The following is a 21613-nucleotide window of genomic DNA, read 5'->3' as shown; positions in this document are numbered from 1 at the left end:
ATAAGTCATTCAAATTTGTCCTTATCAGAAATTCTTTTCTTTCATTTTAAAGGCCATTCCTGACTAATATTGAATTACTCTTTGTACTTGTCAAGTTGACAGCCTCAAATTTGGTTCTTAATGTAATTTAGGTTTGATTTGCTATTAATTTGATTAGGATACTTCAAGGAATTGGTATATGGAAGGCTATTAGGTATATTATCAGATGTCAAGATGAAGAGTAAAGCAGTGACCTGTACATATAATTTTGTGGTATACATACAAACACACATACACATACAAACACACACACACATATACATACAAACACACATACACACATACATACACATACACACATACATACACATACACACACACATACACACCTATGCTATAACAATCACCAACTTTTTGTACCTGTCTCTGTGTAGCCCAGGGCTGTCTCCTTTGATCTCATCAGTGCCTTGGGTTATGAAAAAGCAGCTCTGTGTTGAAAGAAAGAACTTTCTCCTCTCATTTGAGTCCATCTTGAATGTATTTGATAAATTTTGTATCTCCATCCTCTTATGTGTGAGCTAGATTATAGGCTCCATAACCATATTCATCTGTCCATTTAAGCTAGCTTTTGCCCTGCAGATCCCTCACTATGCCATAATATTGTCCATGTGGAACTCGACCCAATACTAAGCCCTGTTTTCTTCAGAATGATAAACAGAGAGGAATGTCTTTTCACTATAACACTGTTGCTTCCCATGGTACATTACACATAGTGCATTTTCACATGTGACCACGTCACAATTGCCCTTTCCCTAGGGCAGAGACAGTTTTTGGAAAATGACCTTGACTAACAGATTTAGTCCTGATGGAACTCCCTCTGTGGCATGCAAATTCAGCTCTGCGCCCTCACTATCTCCACACTGCTTCAGAGCCACTGCTCTTCTTTCTCAGTCATAGGTTCCTGTCTTGTGAGCCTTCTTCCTTGCACTCTGCCCCCAGCTCTGCTCTGCTGTCTGTTGACCCTGCCTTCTTGGCCCAAGTAGATATATTCAGCTCCTTCATGTTCCCTACAAGCCCACACAAATCCTTTGTTTAATCAACAAGAATTTATTATGAGACCACCATGCTCCTGACCTTGTGTTAGGCATTCATTAGAAATAAATGTGGCCTCTAATGTGCTTCTAATTTAAGAATAATGGTTAGCATATCTAAAAATGACAGAGCTCTAAAGAAGTTCAGAGGGAAGGCCTATTGTATGCACAGAGGCATAAAGAGAACTAAGAACCACAGGCATTTGGATTGCTTCTGAATCCACACAGCTGATCTGTGGATTGCCTGGCACAGCCCCTCTGAATATTTCTTGCTAGAATAAAGGAATGAATAAGACTAGCATGTCAGAGGGCTTCGTGGAAGCAAGGAAATTCAAAATAATTCTTGAAGAATGGCAAAGTTGGGATTGTTGTAGACAAAAAAGGAACAAGACTACAATAATATTAACCAGAATAAATGCAACAAACTTAAAGGGAATGAAGAATTTTACTTGATTGGAACACATTTTATACAAACTGATGAAAAGTGTTAGAAAATACATTTATCTGTTTAGGTGGGATAAAAGGAGTACAACCTTGTTAAATAGTCTTAAAAATGCAGTGGAAGGTGTTTTTGTCTGTGTGGATAGGAGCATGGCAAGGTAAAGATGGTGCCTAGGTAATCAGCATGTGTGGGGATCCAGTGAAACTGGAGCTAGGCAAGCGTGTAAAAACACAGTGAGACAGAGGCAGACAAGAGAGCAACTGTTGGGGAGGCTTGAAGGGGTAGACAGGGATGGATAGGGGATACTGCAATGGAAAAGGCACCACAATCCCATCACTGTCTGTGGAAGGATGGACTCAGTATGACTACAAGGTATTTAGCAATTTCATCAAAGATTTGAGAAGGAGAGATGATTTGGAAGAGGAGAAAAACAGTTTGCCCAATCTGATAAGCTTTATCAGCTTGCTATGTTATTAGAGAGGAGTAGAGATGGCATATTAGAGATGTAAATTATCAGCACAGAGGAGGTCTAGGAGTAGTGTAGGTCTTCAGTGATGGCTATTAATTTCTCTCATAATGTGTGGTTAGTCCAGCTCTCACAACATTGCTAATGGTGACATATAATAGTGCATCAATTGAGCTGTATTTCCAGTTTGGGCATCCCATTGAGATTTAGCATCACACTGAATGCTGTCCATGTTGGTAAGACAGTCAGAGAGTGGGTAAAAATTGCTGATCACTAGGTGTTTGAGAAAACCTAGAAGGCTGTCATGGTGAATATCTCCTGCCTGTGCCATCAGAGCACCACTGCAGCTGATATGGCTTTTCATTTGATGAGATTCCTTTGCCTTTCACAATGTGAGCTACAGATACACCTCTGTACTTCATTAGGCGAAGTAATAAGCACTTAACATTTAAACATGTGTCACAACATGCATTGGAATCTCAGGCATAAGTAGATCATATTCATAAATCCTTTGTCTTTTAGAAAAAAAATTATAACTGTGATATAAACTCAATACCCATTAAGACTGTTTTCTTTTGAAATTGTTTCAATCTCAATTTTTTTTTTTCCTGACTGATTTGGGCAAAGTAGGAATGGTATTTTTCCCTTGAGTGACAGTTTGTTTTACAAAGTTATCTCAGTTCATGGGTTTTGGTATTTTAAGTGAAGTTTTCTCTTATAAAAGAAAAATCTTTTACAAGAAGATGATCAACTTTTAGATGATTTTGCAAAGGTAAATGATTGAAGTCCTGTGAGAAGACCAAAACTTTGTGTGTTATTGTGGGATGGATGCATAGTCTTTGGTATCTTATCAGAGTGCTAACCCTAAGTTGTAGCTGTTATAGGAAGAGCAGTACGGCTGCAAAGACTAATGCAGCAGATTTGCATTTGGATTCTTCTTTGTTCCTCCAGGCTTTTTCCATCGGGACTTAAAGCCTGAGAACCTCCTCTGCATGGGACCAGAACTTGTGAAAATCGCAGACTTTGGATTGGCCCGAGAAATCCGATCAAGACCTCCATACACAGACTACGTATCTACCAGATGGTGAATACTGTTTTTTTTCCTCAGAATTACTTAAGAGCACTTATTTTAAAAGATACCATTCTAGGGAGGGTTGATTGTCAATCAGAAGCAGTAACTTTTCACAAGAGGAGGAGTGCAGTCTGAACACTGGTTTGTAGGTGTGTTGGCATTGGACACAGTTAAAAATTTGGATGTAAATAATTTTTAAGGAAACCCATCATGCCCCTCCATAGTATGAATAAGATGCTATATATAGACCTTCCTGAAGACAGTTTCATAAAGGAGTCATAAAAGATTCTCCAGGGGCTGGGGCTGTAGCTCCATGGTTGAGCGCTTGCCTCGCATGTGTGAGGCACTGGGTTCGATCCTTAGCACCACATAAAAATAAATAAGTAAATAAAATAAAGATAAAAAAGAAATTTTTTTAAAAAAGAAGATTCTCCAAAGACCTATCTGAAAGACCATTTCATTGCTATTACTAAAACTTTCAGACCCTAGGAACTGATACACAGCTTGCCGTGATCAAGAAGTAGCCCCCACATGCTTTATTTTCTCTTTTTCTTTCTCTCCTGTCTCTCTTCCTCTCAAAGATGCTAAAGAGAAGAGTCTTATAGAGAAATGCTCAATAGAAAATAATGTCAATAGAGAAGCACTACTTTTGGACAGCAGCCATGGCAGAAGCCAAGTCCTCTAAAAGTTCATTACCATACTGAACTAGAAAGAAAACAAATATGTAAATTTTGCTGAGAACTGCTTGCTATTTAATTTCTGGCCAGTGGAAGTGATAGCTCTCAGTTAACTTTGTCCCTCCAGGTACAGGGCTCCAGAAGTTCTCCTGAGGTCTACCAACTACAGCTCCCCCATTGACATCTGGGCTGTGGGCTGCATCATGGCAGAGGTGTACACCCTCAGGCCACTCTTCCCTGGGGCCAGTGAAATTGACACGATATTCAAAATTTGCCAACTGTTGGGAACACCAAAAAAGGTAATGATATGAAACAAAGGCCTGTGGGCCAAAGCCAATAACTTCTCATCCCTTCCCATCTTCTCCACTTTGGACTTCCTGGCAATGTTCCCTGAAATTTCTCTATTTCTGTGCCTTGCACATGCACTTTGTCTGAGTGACTGTCTCTGTGTGACCAACTCCCGCTTTTCTTCCAAGGCTCCCCATCTCCTTCCCCCCACCACTGTTTCTCCAGTCTCATCTTCATCTTTTGCTGTGTTCTGCATTATTAGTGTAATTATCTGTTTATAGATCTCTCTCAGACCATAAGCTCATTCAGAGCAAAGATTTGTCTTGTGTTTATTTATGTCCCAGCACCATTTCTGGTATGAGCTAGACCCTCAAAAATTTTTTTAATCATTTACATGAATCATTATTGCCACTTCTTCAAGAAGGTTTCCAAAGTCCCCTGCTAGCATTTGTCCTTCCTCTGCCCATCTGTAGCTATACCTTTCTTGTGTCTTTTTTTACTCTGTATTATTGTGTTTTTAAATAAATGACCTATTTTCTCTATTAAGGATAGTGATATTCTTCTTCTTCTTTTTTTTTATTGATCCCAAGGTCACTTAACCAAGGGACAGTGATATTCTTAAGTGTAGAATTTATATTGAATTATTTTTTTTGATATTCAGTAACATTAAATGTTCACTCAGAAACCATCTAAGTGAATGGATATTTTAAGATATACATAGTGCCACTTAGCTTTAGAAAAAAAAGGAGTGGGGGAGGCAATGATATATCAGGATGTGTCTTACAGAACAGTAGTGTTAGAACTAGAAGGAACCTTAAAGACCAGTTTCTCAGCACTTTCTGTTATTTGTTCTACCATTCAGTGTCCCATAAGTTTGATACATGAAAAAGTGGGGAGCCAGAAATGGGGTGGAGTAGCTCTCTTTACCACTTGTTTCCTCAGCATGTGTATTTCAAATCATCAAGTTGAGATATAATAATATGAAGGGTTTCAAACATTTAACTAGGAGACTGAGGCAGGAGGTTTGCAAGTTCAAAGCCAGCCTCAGCAAAAGTGAGGCACTAAGCAACTCAGTGAGACCCTGTCTATAAATAAAATACAAAATAGGGCTGGAGATGTGGCTCAGTGGTCAAGTGCCCCTGAGTTCAATTCCTTGTACCAAAAACAAGAACAAAACAAAACAAAAAGACATTTAACCAGGACAAGGTGTTTGTTTTATTTTGTCTTTTCCCCACAAATATCTCATTAGCAATTTCTAAAACCTTTGTCTCCTGGCACACAGTTGGGGAAATACTAATTTGGTACAAACCCCAAATTTCAAGAGATGGATTATCTTGCATAAAGGTCATAAAACAATTTGGTGTGTCTCTTCTGCAATTCCCCAGAATTCGTGTTCTTCAGAGTCTCTTCAGTGTGACTGTGTGTCTCATCACATACCCTGCTGCCTGCTGCCTCAAACACTGTGGCAGGGCAGTGGCATGATTGCCTGTCCAGATGGGCACACTTGAGGCACAGCGATTAGGTGAGAAAGACTTTCTGTTTTTTTCTTTTTTCAGACGGACTGGCCTGAAGGCTACCAACTTTCAAATGCTATGAACTTCCACTGGCCCCAGTGCATACCCAATAACCTGAAGACCCTGATTCCAAATGCTAGCAGTGAAGCAATTCAGCTCCTGAGAGACATGCTTCAGTGGGATCCCAAGAAACGGCCAACAGCTAGTCAGGTTTTTCCTCCATTTTCTGCCTTCTGATGCATTTCTTATGAAGTTCATATCTAACTCTGATTTCACATGGGAAGTATTTAATATTATGGGTGAAAAATTGTATTGAATACCATTAGTGGTACACACATAAGAACTTTAAATAGCTTGAAACTTACAGTGTATAATTAAAGAGGTTAAGGTTAAACAATCTAGTTGCTTTGAAAAATGTCATATATTCACAGGATACATCACCATATATGTACAAATTAAAATAAACAGATATACGTATCTGTCTTTGGAAAATGTTTTTAAACATATTCTCTATGAGTTAAGATTAGAGAGTAGTTTAATGGGAACCAGCCAGCACTGGGTGTTGAAAGGTAACCTGATACCTTGAGAGAATGACAGATGGGATGAAGTCAGGCTGAATATCTATAATTCCTATTTTGTAGCACCTTATGGTTTACAAACTCCTGAATATGTTTTATGTGATTTTAACCTGATGAGGACTCCATGAGATAGGCATTTTTATTTTCACCTCCATAAGTGAGAAAACTGAATCTCAGAAAGTTTAAGTGATTTGCCCTGATTGCTCATCCAGTAACTAGTATGAAGAGTGCGGCCAGCTGCAGTCCTGTCGTGCAGATGGCAGGTCTCTGAATGACTTCATGCCTCCTGGCTTCTCACCCACCCTCCCCTAAGCCACTGTGAATTAAATTATGAAGAGCAGCCAAAAGAGATGTGATGCTGTGAGCTCTGACCCCTCACCTGCCTACTGCAAGCCTCCTGTTGACTTAGTTGTACCTGACCTTTTCTCAACTGGTCTCATGACAATTAACGCTGCTCAGAGAATCGAATGAATAACAGATTCTTTTTTTTTTATTTGTTATTTTTCAATATACATGACAGTAGGGTATATTTTGACATACTATGCATATGTGGAGGATAACTTTCCATTTTGGACCAGGGATTGAACTCGGGCACTTGACCACTGAACCACACCCCTAACCCTATTGTGTATTATATTTAGAGACAGGGTCTCACTGAGTTTCTTAGCGCCTCACTTTTGCTGAGTCTGGCTTTGAACTCACTATCCTCCTGTATCAGCCTCCCAAGCCACAGGAATTACAGGCATGTACCACTGTGCCCAGCAACTTCCCATTCTTGTGGTTATGCATGATATAGAATTTTACTGGTCATGTATTCATATATGAACATAGGAAAGTTATGTCGGATTTATTTTACTGTCTTTCCTAATCCCATGCTCCCTCCCTTCCTTTGACTACTCCATTGAATTTCTGTTCTCCTCTCCCTTCATGACTTTAGTCTGTGTTAGCATCCACATATCAGAGAACATTCGGCATTTGGTTTTGGGGGGACTGGCTTATTTCACTTCACATGATAGTCTCCAGTTTCATCCATTTACCATGATTTCATTCTTCTTTAGGGCTAAGTAATACTCCGTTGTGTATGTGTACCACAGTTTATTTATCCATTCATCTGTTGAAGGGCACTTAGGTTGGTTCTATAGCTTAGGTACTGTGAATTGAGCTGTGACAAACATTGATGTGGCTGATTTTAAGTCCTTTGGGTATATACCGAGGAGTGGGCTACTGGGTCAAATGGTGGTTCTAGTCCTGGTTTTCTGAGAAATCTCCATACTGCTTTTCAGAGTGGTTGCACCAAGTTGCAGTCCCACCAGCAATGTATGAGTGTACCTTTGTCTCCACTTCCTCACCAACATTTATTGTTACTTAATAATTGCCATTCTGACTCAAGTGAGATGAACTCTTCAGTGTAGTTTTAATTTACATTTCTCTAATCCCTAGAGATGTTGAACATATTTTCCTATATTTGTTGACCATTCGTATTTCTTCTTCTGTGAAATGTCTGTCCAGTTTCTTTGCCCATTTATTGATTAGGTTATTTGGATTTGGGGTGTTGTTTTCAGTTTTCTTTGCCCATTTATTGATTAGGTTATTTGGGTTTTGGGTGTTGTTTTATCCTGGAGATTAATGTTCTACCTGAGGTGCAGGAAACAAAGATTTTCTCCAATTCTGTGGACTGTCTCTCACATTCTTGATCATTTCCTTTGCTGTGAAGAAGCTTTTTAGTTTGATATGATCCCACTTATTGATTCTTGATTTTACTTCTTACACTTTATAAAGGAATCTTATTGAAAAAGTTGGTTCCTAAGCTGATGTGATAGAGAGTTAGGCCCACATTTTCTTCTAGTAGGCTCAGGGTCTCTGGTAATGCTAGGTCCTTGAGCTACTTTGAGTTGAGTTTTATGCAGGGTGAGAGACAGGGTTTCAATTTCATTCTGCTACATATGGATTTCCAGTTTTCCTATCACCATTTGTTGAAGAGTCTATGTTTTCTTCAATGTATGTTAATGCGCCTCTGTCTAGTTAGAGATAACTATGTTTATGTGGGTTTGTCTCTGTGTCTTCTGTTCTGTTCCATTGGTCTTCAAGTCTGTTTTTGTGCCAATACCATGCTGTTTTTGTTACTATAGCTCTGTAGTACAATTTAAGGTTGGTATTGTGATGCCTCCTGCTTCATAAGTGAACAATTCTAATCAGAGATGGTCTGGTGGGGATATATAAAGAAAATGATAATGTGATGTTAGAATTGGTGGTAGTTGGAGAGATGATAGTTGTGAGAAAAATGAAGGAGTGTAGAAAAACACTTTCCCAAGGACTCAAGAAATTGCTATAATCTGGTGCCCCAGGACTCTGACTCACTCAAGAGAGTTGGAAAGCTTTCTGAAATGTCCCTCTTGTGGTGACATTCACAAACAGCTTTAGGGCAGAAAGGAAGATCGCTGATGAACCACTTTTTAAATATATATATATATATATATATACATACGTACATACATACATACACACACACACATATATACACATACACACACACACACACACACACACACACACACCCCAGGGATTGAACCCAGGGGTACTTTATTACTGAGCCACATCTCTAGTCCTTTTTACTTTTAATTTTGAGACAGGCTTTCAAGAAGTTGCTTAGAGCCTCACTAAGTTGCTATGGGTGGCTTTGAACTTGTGATCCTCTTGCCTCAGCTTCCTGAGCCACTGGACTTATAGGCATGTGCCACCATGCCCAGCTGAGCCATTATTTTAAATGATGCAAGAGATGGAAAGAAAAAGATTCTATAACAGGGAATCAAGAGAGGAATGTGTGCTCTTAAGAATAGTGTCAGAAAAGCTAAAAATATCTCGGACCAATCCAGACTTGTTTGAATGCCTAGCACTACAGAGAAGACTTTCCAAGTTAAAAGCCAGAATTCAAGACCTCTATAAGGGTACCCATATTATTTTCCTCTGTATCTACATTTATGTATGATTATTCCTGATGTTTATAACTATGTCCCAGAGTGATGAAGAAATACTGTTGTTTTCAACAACATCTAGACAACCAAAGAAGGGAATACAGGTCATTTTTCAAAAAGATTTATAAGCCCCAGAAATTCAAGATTTATCCCTTGGCTATCCTGAAAACTTGATAATCCAGAGTAACTGGCAACTAAACCTTGTCTTGCTGGGGAAGGTTTAACTATGTCATGTGTTATACTATTGGCACTCCTGAGAGAAAAGCAGATGTACCTGCTTATTTTGAACTTGATTTTTCAGAGTCCTCCAGGATCATTATATTTGGCTCTTTCTGTTTTAAGTTATTTTTTCTCTTTCTGAAGAATGAAAAAAATGGGTTTAGAAGCATAACATACCATATTTAACACACATAGAAAGTAAGTTGTAAAATCAGGATCTACGTTGAACCAGGATGCTCTTCAAAAATAACAGCGTAGGGCCAGGATTGTGGCTCAGTGGCAGAGCGCTTGCCTTGCATGTATGAGGCACTGGGTTCAATCCTCAACACCACATAAATATAAATAAATAATGTATCAGTATAATTGGCTACTTTCTCCAAATAATTTTAAGTGTTGCAAATAGTACATAAATTTTATAGTATCTTAGATAAAGAAAGTCATAAGACGTTTTACTAATTCAGGATGCTCTTAGAATTGGTTTGAGCTGGAAACCTGAGTAAACTGATCACATGTGTATTGCCCAGTGATTAAGATGGTGTTTACCCTCCTGGCTAGATTTTTTTCCTAATACCTCATTTGTCATTCCAGGCACTTCGATATCCTTACTTTCAGGTTGGACATCCACTAGGCAGCACCACACAAAGCCTTCAGGATTCAGGAAAGTCACAGAAAGATGTCCTGGAAAAGAAAGGCCCACCTCCTCTCATCAAACCAGTCCCTCCAGCCCAGCCTCCAACCAAGCCACATACCAGAATTTCTTCCCGACAGCATCAAGCTGGCCAGCCCCCTCAGCATCTCATCTACCCCTACAAAGCAGAAGCCTCCAGGACAGACCACCCAAGTCATCTTCAGGAGGACAAGCCGAGCCCGCTGCTCTTCCCATCCCTCCATAGCAAGAATCCTCAGTCGGTAAGCTGCAAGAGTTTGCTGGGGAGCTTTGTGTCTCCTTTTTCCTCCTTATTTCTCTTCTGACTTACATATTATGTGAAGTATTTTCTTTTTTACTACATAAGGCCCAAATATAATTCATTTATCTTTGCAGTAGCACTTGTGAAGAGAATTTGGTTCAAGGTCTAAATAGGAATTTTGAAGAGACCTTTGGTTCAAGGTCTAAATTCAAGTTCAGGCTCTGCCTCTTGATAGTGGTGCCATTCCTGGAATCAGCTGAGGTAATGGCTGAGAACTGGATTCTGCAGCCAGATCACTAGAGTTTCAAATCTTGGCCCTGGTATTTAATATCTCAGTGACCCTGAGCAAGTTACCCAGCTTTTCCACTCTTCATCACCTCATCTGTAAAATACAAATAATAATAGCCTCTTTTGATATAATTGTTGTAAGGACTAAATAAGTTAATACTTGAGAAGAATTTAGAATAGCACCTGGCACATAGTTAGAACTCAGTAAGTTTTAGTAGTCATTGTTATTATTAATCCCTATTTTCTCACCTATAAAAAGAAGATCATAACACATATCTTGCCCTCCAGGCAGTGTGGTTCATGAGGATCAAAGGTCATGAAGCTTGTAAAGATGTTTCAAAAATCACAGCGAGCCACAGTGGTGCATGCCTGCAATCTCAGCAACTCAGGAGGCTGAAGCAGTAGGATCACAAGTTCAAGGCCAGCCTAAGCAACTTAATGAGACCCTGTCTCAAAATAAAAAATAAAAAGGATTGAGGATGTAGCTCAGTGACAAAGTGCCCATGGGTTTAATCCCCAATACCAAAAAAAAAAAAACAAAAACATAAGATATCTCCTGGTTGCTATTTGTATTAATGGTATAAATGGATACTGTTAATGCTGAGCTATTAATTGAGCCCAGATCTTTCTTTTCTTTTTTTTTTTTTAATATTTTTAGTTGTAGATGGACACAACACCTTTATTTAATTACTTATTTTTATGTGGTGCTAAGGATCGAACCCAGGACCTCACACATGCTAGGCGAGCTCTCTACCACTGAGCCACAACCCCAGCCCCCAGATCTTTCTTTTCTTGGGCTGGTTTTCAAAAGGAAACAATGAGTGTTAGATTCAGTAGAATGATAACCTGACAAGGGATTGTACTTATCATTAGCTTTGTAATACTATCTGAAGAGTCTAAAACTTTCATGCAAAAGAGGTACCTTTCTGTCAACTAGTAGTCATTGGGTGTGGGCTCCCAACCAGCAAAATGTGGATGCTGCCAGAGGTGGCAGGGTTGGTATGTTGCTCACTTTACCCTAGCCCATGATTTGGTAGTGGTGCTTATTTGGAAATTTGTTGTGGTAGCTATTTTGTAGTCAAAAATAGTGTCCAGATCTACTTAGAAGGCAAAGCAGGCATTGTTGGCACTATTTTCTATAAAAGAGCAGGATGGCTGACACCTTAGCTATAATCTCTTACGTCTCTATGGTAACAGCAGAAATCATAGTAACTCTCAGGGATGAGGCCCAAATGAGAATCCAGCCATCTTCCAAGTGTGTAAGAAGAATTCTAAGATTCCTTTTTTAAAACCTTGTGTTACATAGCTTAGTGCACTCAATGGCTGGCAGCCAATGAAATCTGTCAGAGTAGGTGAGAGACAGGAGGTCTGGGAATGTATATTCCACAAGTGTCCTTTCAAATAAGCAGTGAATATTGAAGAATGCTGTGCCTCAGGATCCTGCTTTTCATTACAAAAGAAGTTCACAGTAGGAATTATTCCTGGTTGAACGCCATTAATGCCAGTATTGCTTTTTTCCTCCCCCATCCTTGTATGCACAGAAAATCCTGGCTGGCTTGGAACACAAAAATGGTGAGATCAAGCCAAAGAGTAGGAGAAGATGGGGTCTCATATCCAGGTCAACAAAGGATTCTGATGACTGGGCTGAGTTGGACGACTTGGATTTCAGTCCATCCTTCACCAGGATTGACCTGAAAAACAAGAAAAGACAGAGTGATGATGCTCTTTGCAGGCAAGTGTGCTGCTTATACCTGTGAACAGAATGAATCTGGGATTTGTGATTCTCTGTACCTGTCAGATGATGTTCATTCTCTCTCTTTCTCTCTCTCTCTCTCTCTCTCCCCCACTCCCTCCCTCCCTCTCTCCCTCTCTCTCTCTCTCTCTCACACACACACACACACATTATCTCTATGATTTAAACCATGTTTTGTTTTTTTTTTTTAATTCAGATTTGAGAGTGTTTTGGACCTGAAGCCCTCTGAGCCTGTGGGTACAGGAAATAGTGCCCCCATCCAGACTTCTCATCAGAGGCGAGACACACCAACTCTGAGATCTGCAGCCAAACAGCACTACTTGAAGCACTCTCGATACTTGCCTGGTAACATAAGTGACTTTCCTTTACTTTGATCAGTGACAAGAAATCTTGTCCTTGGAATCACATATTCAGAAAGATTCTGTTTTGGGAGGCAAGTTCTTCCAAATCGGTTCTTGTACCAACTCAGTACACGAATATAGATAATAATATCTTGTTACTTCTCTATTTAAAACCCTTCAACAGCTTCCCATTGCTCATGAAAACTGAAATCCAATTTTTTTTACCAGGTCAAAAGATGCCTCATGGTACCAACTATAGCCTCATTTTTTGCTATGCCCTGGGCACACTGACCTCTGCCAGAATTGGTAGTAAAATCATAGAAATATTTGCTGAGTCCTGGTTCTCAAATTTTTACCTTGTATAGGTAAAAATCTTACCTGAGGTAAGAAATTTGGAAATATTTGGAAGAAATATAGGAAACTAGGTCCAGCCTCAGAGGAGGAAGGAATTGCCAAGAACTAAGAAACACATCTGAAGCTTTCTATCAGGTCAAGTTTAGGAGAAATTGCCAGTCAGGAAGCTGTGAGAGGAGCTTAGTAACACCCTTTGGCAGAGGGCTTAGGTTTGGTGGGTACCTGAACCTCTCTCTAGATTCTTCATGTTCTAAACTAACAAATCATTAAATTAGTTACTGTGTATTGAACATCTACTGTATGCTAAGCACTGGGAATATTACCATGAACAAAACAGCCAAGCAGGGCCCCTAGGATGCACAACCCCATGGAGCTCCTTCTCATCAGAGTCTCCACAGTGGCTTCACACAGCAGCCTGCAGACAAAGCCCTCAGGCATGTGCAGCTTGGATCCTAGTGGAGAAGAGAGACTTTGGTGCAGAGACAAGCAATAATCAGATAGTAATAAAGTGGTCAGGAAAGGCCTCTCCGGCAAGTGGCTCTTAGCTGGGCCCCCAAAGAAGGAGAAAGAACTAAATATACAGAAAGAAAATGCAAGAAAATGTGGGGCAGCAGAAATAGCAGCACAAGGCCTTGATGTGAGAGAAATAGCAGAGGCCAGTGTGCCAGAGCATGGCAAGAGAGGAGGCCATGTAGTGTAGAGTGTGAGACATTTTGGGGGGCCTTGGAAGAAATTTGGGTTCATTTCATCAGCAATGGGAAAGCTTGAAGGGTGTTAACTGGAAGAGTGAATTGGGTTTTTATACATCTGTGCACTGAGTGGGTGAGGGCCTGCAAGCCACAGCTGTTATCTAGACAAGGGAAGTGGTAGCCTGAGCTGGAGGTACAGTCATTGGGGAAGAGATGGGGTGGGTACATTAGGTTCCCCTGTACATTCAAGTTTTCACTGTTGGATTAAGAAAAGGGCAAATACTATCAGACTTCATAGGTATTGACATTGTATTCTAGAGGACTGGCCTGATAGTTCCCAGGATGACCTGGGAGAAGAGATCAGTTGATGGGTGTAGAGGGGTCCAGGCATGAGGGAACCGCAGTAACCACAGGCAAAAAGATCAAGGAGTGAATTGGAGAGTTGTTTATTTTTGGTTGTGGGGCAGCAGGAGAAGGATAAAAGAGGTATTTAGACTTTCAGTTTTAAAATAGTTGCAGTGTCTGACATAAGTGGGACCACCTCTAAACTTAGAGGGAGAGGAATGAGTCTTGAGATCAAATTGATCAAGGTCAAAGTCAAGTCAGCTTGTTTTGGGAGGCTTTGGATGTGAGGGACCAGAGTTTGTGAGAGTTGGTGGTGCAAACCAACATCATTAGCATGTGACAGTGAGAATGGTCCAGGGCAGGTAAGAAGATGAAACCTCAGAGGACAAAGAAAGAGGAGAGCAGAAGGTTGCAGAGCTGAGGTGTGGGGGTGGGGAAGAGGAAGGAAGAGAACCTGGACAGGTGACAAAAATGAAGTTGTCTGGAAAGGGGGAAGATTAGACTGCCCAAGACCACTGAAGCCAGGACAGTGCCAGAAGGTCAAGACAAGGGACAAGAGATCTTTCTCAGGCTACCCAAAAATCAGACACATACTAACCTCCTTTGCCCTCTGTTAGATGATATCATCAGTCAGATTTTGCTTTGATTTTTGCACCATAGGTAGTTTTTGATCAGTTGGGTTCAGTTTCATTTGTGATGTCCAGTACAAGATTAAATGTGTATTTTGCATTTTAAATAAACTGCCTTGTGTATAAATAAGGCATGTGACATGATATTACGGATAACATGTATCTAGTAAGAAGTGGCAAATTAATACCCAGCATCTCATGTCATTAGCTTTTTTCCCCTAGTGGCAAGAAAAGCTAGATTCTACTCATTAGTACAAATCCCGTGTGCTGTACAATTTTATTACCTATGGTCCTCGTGTTGCACGTTAAATCTTTAGACTTGTTCATCTACATATCTGCTGTATATGACCTACATCATCTCCCTATTTTTTCTCCTTATTCCACCCCTGGAAGCTACCACCCCTGGGAACCACTATGTGTGGTCTCTGCATATTTTTTTTGGTAGATCCCACATATAAGTGAGATCATGCATTATTTTTCTTTCTGGCTTATTGCATTTAGCATAATGTCCTCCAGGCTCATCTATGTTGTGGCAAATGGTAAAATCTCATTCTTTTTTAGGGATGAATAATATTCCATAGTATAAATGTATTATAGTTACTTTATTCATTTGTCTGTTGTATTTTGCTTTATAAAAACCATTTCTTCTCTATTAGGAATAAATATAAGAAATGGCATGCTCCCAAATCCAGGCAAAGAGTTGATTCCATCTAACCCTTGGTCCAGTTCTGGTTTGTCTGGAAAGTCTTCAGGGACAGTATCAGTAATCAGCAAAATAAATTCAGGTGAGTACTGGTTCCTAACCCCTAAATGATAAAAAGCAGATTCTCCATATGTGGCTAAGTGGGTATAGAGAGAGATGGGACAAGGCCTCTTTTGTATAGGGACGTGGACCTTTTTTCCAACCCTTCCCTCTTCTCCCTTTCTTGGCAGCATACCACGGGGCTCAGCCAGCCCCATGAGGGTCTGCCCTCGAGGATAGCTAGGGAGTAAGGTCTGGTGTACTGTGGGCAGCGGCCTTCTGAGGTAGATGTTGAGCATGGGGCCATTTTCCTTGTTCCCAGTGGTACTTTGTTGATGACCCAGCCTTAGGCCTAGGACATCAGCATCCCTGCTGGTTGGAAGGTGGACTGTTTGGAAAGCCGTCCCCATTTTTTTTCTGTTAAATGAGTCTTTCAAATTTGACTGACCCCATTCTCAGTAGACCTGTTTGCCATGTTGTGTTTCCCCTGCCATGTGCTGTTTCCCCTGCAGTATGGCTAAGTAAACATCTGGAGTTCACTTTCCCCACTTTTACCCGTTAGGGTTCCTTTATTTGTAAGGAGCACACACAAAAAAGTAGAAGATAATATATCAATACCCATGTACCCACCACCTGGTTAAAGAAGTCAAATTTTGCATATACATGAAGCCCAGTGGCTAGGTCTTTCCCTCCTCCATTCAGACTGCCTCACACCAGCCAGATTTAGGTGTTTATTATTCCTGTACATTAAAAAAAAAAAAGCATGAGATTCATGTTTCACATGTTTTCAAGTTTAAATGAACACAATCCTGGATCACCACTTCAGTCATTTTAATAAATGTGTGTGTAGCAATTATATATGTACATATATGTGTATATCATTGTAGATTATATGACTGTATAATACTATAACTTATTATACTAGATCATTATTTATTCTTTCTCTTCTTGACAAACATGTAAGTTGTTTACGGTTTTTACTATTAGAAGGAGTGCTGAAATGAACAGTATTGTATCCTATTTTGTGCACGTATGCAAGGGTTTCTCTGCTGGAATAAACTCTTTAGGTTAAAAGGTATACTTATCTTTGGCTTTACAGATATTGCCAAATTGCTCTCCAGCAGGGTAATGGAGTTGCACTTCATCCTTGATGCTACTTGGTACTGTCAAATCTAAAATTTGTGCTAAATCTGATGAATGTGAAATGGTATCTTACTGTGGTTTAAACTTGCATGTCTTGTTTATGATGGGGTTCATCATCTTTTTTTGTGTGTTGATTCTACTTTTTCCCCCTTTTGTTATTTCTTCAAATTCTCTTCTTGGTTTTCTTCATATCTTTCTTATTCACCAGAACCGCAAAATGTGCTCCAGCTGACAGCATAGTTTCTCACACATGCATTCCAGGCCATTTTCCCACTCTGCCCTAGGCAATGGCTGAGAGCCTTCCATGTTATACAGACAGAGCAACTGCACCACTTATTAACTCCTCCCCAGGGATGGAACTTCTGTTTATGTAATGGCCAGGAATAACATTTTTTATCATTCTTTGTGTACCTTTAAGCCCTAATAATAAGCATTATAGATATTCACCCACCCAATAGTAATTGATTACTGCTATATACAAGTTATATCATTAACCTACTGGAACACAAAAATGAGAAGCACACAGTCCCTGCCCTTAACACATTTACATGGAAATGACATCAACGACAAATGTAGTACATATTTTTATTAAGGAGTAATTTCCTGATTATCAATAAGAGTATTTAGTGTTTAATTATTTATAATACCTAAATAATTAAGATAATCTTTGTGTTGCTCAGGAAGCAAATGGTTAACTTAGTTATGTTAAGCTATAATTTTGAATTTATATACTGACATGGAAAGATACTATATGAGTAGGAAAAGCAAATTTCAGAACAGGCTAAGCTTACTTTTAGAAAAAAACAAAGGAATATGTTACATATCATTTCTCTTTCTTTTTTCTTTTTCTGATACTGGGGATTCAACCCACTTACCACTTAACTACATCCCCAGTCCTTTTTATTTTTTATTCTGAGACAGAGTCTCACTAAGTTACTCATGCTGGCTTCAAACTTTCTATCCCCCTGCCTCAGCCTCCCAAGTATCTGGGATTATAGGTGTGTGCCTGGCTTCAAATAATCCTTTTTCATTTAACAAGCAACCGCCAGCTTGGTTGCCAGCTATGGGAGCAGCACTGTCTTTGCCCCTCCTTACCTTCCTGACAGTGTGGCATGGTGGAATGCTCAACTCCAAATTCACTGTTTTCATCATGCTTTTTTTTTTTAACCCCTAAAAGTAAAATTTTAATTCTTTATTGTTCTGCACAGCTGTCCTTGAACTCTATTGGTGTCATGTGAATATGCCTTTGTAGTAACAAACTTTTGCTTTTGTAAATTAGTTGGTTCCAGCTCTACAAGTTCTAGTGGACTGACTGGAAATTATATCCCTTCCTTCCTGAAAAAAGAAATCGGTTCTGCTATGCAGAGGGTACACCTAGCATCTATTCCAGATCCTTCCCCAGGTAGGTTCTACTCCGAATTATTCATAAATTGATTCAATAATTAACTGAACAATTGCTTTGTGCTAGTTCTGTTGTAACCCTGAAATGAGCTAGAATGTGCTAGAACTCCTGGCCCTGGGAGAACTTGCAGACAATGAGTGAGTTGAATAAGTACAACATGTAGTAAGTCAGATGCTCATAAGTACTAAGGAAAAAATAAAACAGGCAGGAAGTGTAGGAATGGTGGAGGTGGGAGTGTGGGGTGCAGATTGCAGTTTTAGGCAAAGGAGCCAAAGAAGAGCTTGCTGCAAAGGAGTTATTGAGTAAAGATCTGAAGGAAGCATGAACAAGCATGCAAAATGGGTAAGACTGTTGCAGACATGGAATTCTTGAGTGCACAGGCTTTGAAGCAGAACGTGCCTGGTAAACTCAAGGACTAGCAAGGAGGTCAGAGTGCAAGAGGAGCATGAGTGAAAAAGTAGCAAGAGGAGGACAAGGGTGACTGAGAGGCCCAAGGGTATGAGGCCCTGGGGCAAGCCACTCACTCTCTGTAAGCATGTTTTCACTGACTGAAGGACAAGGGAGCCACCTGAGGCTTTTGAGCAGAGTAACATCTGACCACCATCTTCACAGTCTTGCTCAGGCTTCTGGTTGTCATTTGAATAAGTAAGAGGAGGGTTGGGAACAGGAGTCTTTTCTAGTTATCCAGGCAGGAAATGATGCTAGTTTAGGCCATTGTATCAATAGTTGGTTTGGTAAAAGTGGTAAGTGGGATCTGAGAAAAAGAAAGGAGTCAAGATTAACATCTGTACTTTTGTCTTGACAACTCTACTAAACTGAGAAAGGGAAGACTAGAGAAAAAGACAAATGCTCTTTTTGAATTTCTCATTTTCTGACATTTTTGTTACTGTGAGACATTTATCTGTGCTTTGATTGTTTGTGTCTCTTATCATGAGACCAGCCTTTCTCTTCCATTGCAGGTTATTCTTCCCTGAAGGCTATGAGACCTCATCCTGGGCGACCTTTTTTCCACACCCAGCCTAGAAGCAATCCGGGGTTGATCCCACGGCCTCCAGCCGCCCAACCAGTGCATGGCCGGACAGACTGGGCTTCCAAGTACCCATCTCGGCGATGACTGTCTCAGCAACCAGGCCCTTGGTCAGGGAGAGCAGGACACTTTCCCTTGACTGACTGTGTTCCACCCAACAAGAGACATGTTGATGATACAAAGGCAAACCAACACTTTATGGTTATTCTTCTGAACTAAGACATTTCAATATTCTTTTTTAAAGTTTTTTTTTTAACATTGATTTGAATGCAGTACCTTTTTTGTATAAAATTATTTTATTCTAAAACTGGGTCCCATTATTTTCTTAAACAACAGCATTTTGTACATATGGGTTATGTTTTAGCATTTTATACAGTTCAACTTTGTAATGACCTTTTTAAAGATTAAGTGTTTTTCCTTTGGGGTTCCAGGTAATATTTTATACAGATTTTGAAAAATGTAATACTATTGACGCAGTATTGCAATAGGGGTGCAATTTTAAGGCTATGACTTAAGGGTTATCTACTCCATACGTTCGAGTATTGTGAAGTGATTACATTTAAATATGGCTTGTTAGGTGCTTCAGGCTTTCTTGGACTGACCTTAGGAAAGTGATCCTCTGCTTTTCTTAATATCCTGTCATCGGTTTGATTTTTTTTCATACCACGGTTATAATTCATTTTGTTTTATTTTTGTTCCCCAGAACAAAGAACTCTACATAAATTTTTTTGGAAATTTTTACAACACCCTTAAATGTGATTGCAGATATCCAAATGAATCATACTAAGCCGTTACATTCTATTTTCTTCCATTTTTGAAATCAAATTGTATATATGTATACACACATACATAAATTGTAGATATATAAAAGGGCAGCTTTTGGGGTCAAATGGTTTTCAACATAAAGGGATTCACACAGCACAGTCAATTTAACTTATATGCCCTTGCCAAGATGCATGATCAAAAATACCAAGTTTCAAAGCAACAGAAAAATTTTTATTGTAATAACTGAGATGGAATCTTGCATTCAGCTCAGTTCTCTAGACATGGTTAGGAGCAGCTCATAAATAATCTATCCTAGCCAAATTCTCAGGACAATTTGGGGAAGAAAAAAGATATAGAGCAGGGGTCCCACTGACCTAGGAAACCACGGTTATCGTAATGTTAGTGTCCATAGTGTGCCACATTTGAACTCCTAACCTGTGTAGTTTCTTTCAAGAGTGAGAACTCTATTTGTTGGACAGAGGCTATTCCATTGAGAGGAATGTTTACAGCAGTTTTGCAAATGACAAAGCTAGTTTGGAGACAGAAAAAGACAGAAGATCCACTCCCATCCATCTCTGTATCGTGTAAGCACTTCTGCCTCCCCTCACAGTTACCTCGGAGGCAAGAGGGACAGTCATCACCAGTGAATGTGATAGTGACCTCAACAGCATTATCGTTTCACATTCTCCCAGGGCTCAAAGTACTCTTTTGGTTCCAGGTTCTAGGATACAGCAAGCTGAACCATATGAAGTGATCTAATTGGTAGGTTAAAATGATTGGTAGGTTAAGTGAATGTAGATACTTTCATATGGTTCAAACTAGTAAGTTGGCAAATGACTGCTTGGTGTATTAGTGATATGTGGCAGCCTGAACACATTATCATGACTTCCAAAGGGCTCTAACCTAAAATCAGGGAGTAATTTATGCTTTGGAGAATCTGACTCAGAAACTACTTGACCAAGCACTATGATGTTGAAGGCCATGAGAGAAGCACATAATGGATGTGAATTTGACAGATAATATTTTCCTGTTAACAAGCTGGCGGCAAAGCTTCAAAAAATGTATATGCAAGCACAACTTGAAGGTGAATTAATTTCTGTATTATATTAACTTGTTATCTAAAGCAACAGAAAATGTGTTTCAGAGATGAGTCCTTTACTGTGAGGTTAATATTTATTTTTCTCTTTGTATTATATATAAAAGGTAAATTAATCTGAAACCTTGCCCAGCTTGCTGGAAAGCTGGTTTTAAATTGTAAATACCTACCCCTTAGAAAAACTAATGGATTGTCAATGCCATATTCTCTGTATTCTAGCTTGTGTTAAGGTCAGTACTTTATTTTAAATTGAAAAACCTAGTTACCTGGTTATTACACATTGTAAAATTGTTTTCCTAATACTTTTATAAGGTCCACCTTCAGAGAATACTTCATTTTCTTCCTTTTATCTTTTCCTTCGTTTGCCAGCAAACAGCTTCCCCTGGGAAGCTAAACATGTTTAGCAAGTCAAAAACCTGATGTGCAGTTGAGAAAACTAGATTACTGAAAAAATAAACTTTAAAGAGCTAGCAAAATCCCATATAGTATTCTTTGCTATCCCCCAAATAGGTAAAGGACAAATTGTATATACAGGCTATATAGTATAAAAGGAAATAGGGACCATTTTTTGTTAAGTGAAAATAAAATGTTACCTGTTGCATATATTTTTATTTGCTATAGAATTATAAAAAGAAAGCAAGACATCAACAGGAGTGATGAGTTCTTATGTACCTATCCAATGACTATACCTCATTTACAGTCAGAAAGCTTTCGGGATGTCAGATATGGTACAGGGTGGCTCTCGTTCCACGTCCAAAGGTTTGGTGACAGTGGTGTGCTGAGGGGCACAGCAAGCACAACAGAGAAACTGCATTTCCATAAAAGCTACTCTA

General features: G+C 39.5%; 1 protein-coding gene across 3 annotated transcripts in view; it reads left to right on the top strand.

Moving 5' to 3' along the window:
• CILK1 (ciliogenesis associated kinase 1) overlaps nt 1–20190 on the top strand; it is a 36940-nt gene extending 16750 nt beyond the window's left edge. For 2 of the 3 annotated variants that reach the window (XM_081295796.1, XM_081295797.1), the window contains 9 exons: nt 2930–3062; nt 3855–4026; nt 5572–5739; nt 9887–10207; nt 12036–12226; nt 12444–12592; nt 15262–15390; nt 17770–17892; nt 18852–20190. In XM_081295796.1, coding sequence (XP_081151922.1) covers nt 2930–3062; nt 3855–4026; nt 5572–5739; nt 9887–10207; nt 12036–12226; nt 12444–12592; nt 15262–15390; nt 17770–17892; nt 18852–19006 — 1541 coding nt within the window. In that variant the 3' untranslated portion in view covers nt 19007–20190. Of the gene's footprint in view, nt 1–2929; nt 3063–3854; nt 4027–5571; nt 5740–9886; nt 10208–12035; nt 12227–12443; nt 12593–15261; nt 15391–16446; nt 16508–17769; nt 17893–18851 lie in introns of all 3 variants that reach the window. The other variant, XR_014022193.1, reaches the window with a different exon arrangement.
• The last annotated feature ends 1423 nt before the right edge of the window (nt 20191–21613 follow it).

Source organism: Spermophilus citellus, assembly GCF_964194105.1.
Source record: "Spermophilus citellus genome assembly, chromosome: 5".
NCBI classification, from domain to species: domain Eukaryota; kingdom Metazoa; phylum Chordata; class Mammalia; order Rodentia; family Sciuridae; genus Spermophilus; species Spermophilus citellus.
Note: the sequence above shows the minus strand (reverse complement) of the source record. Positions and strands in the feature narration are given on the sequence as shown.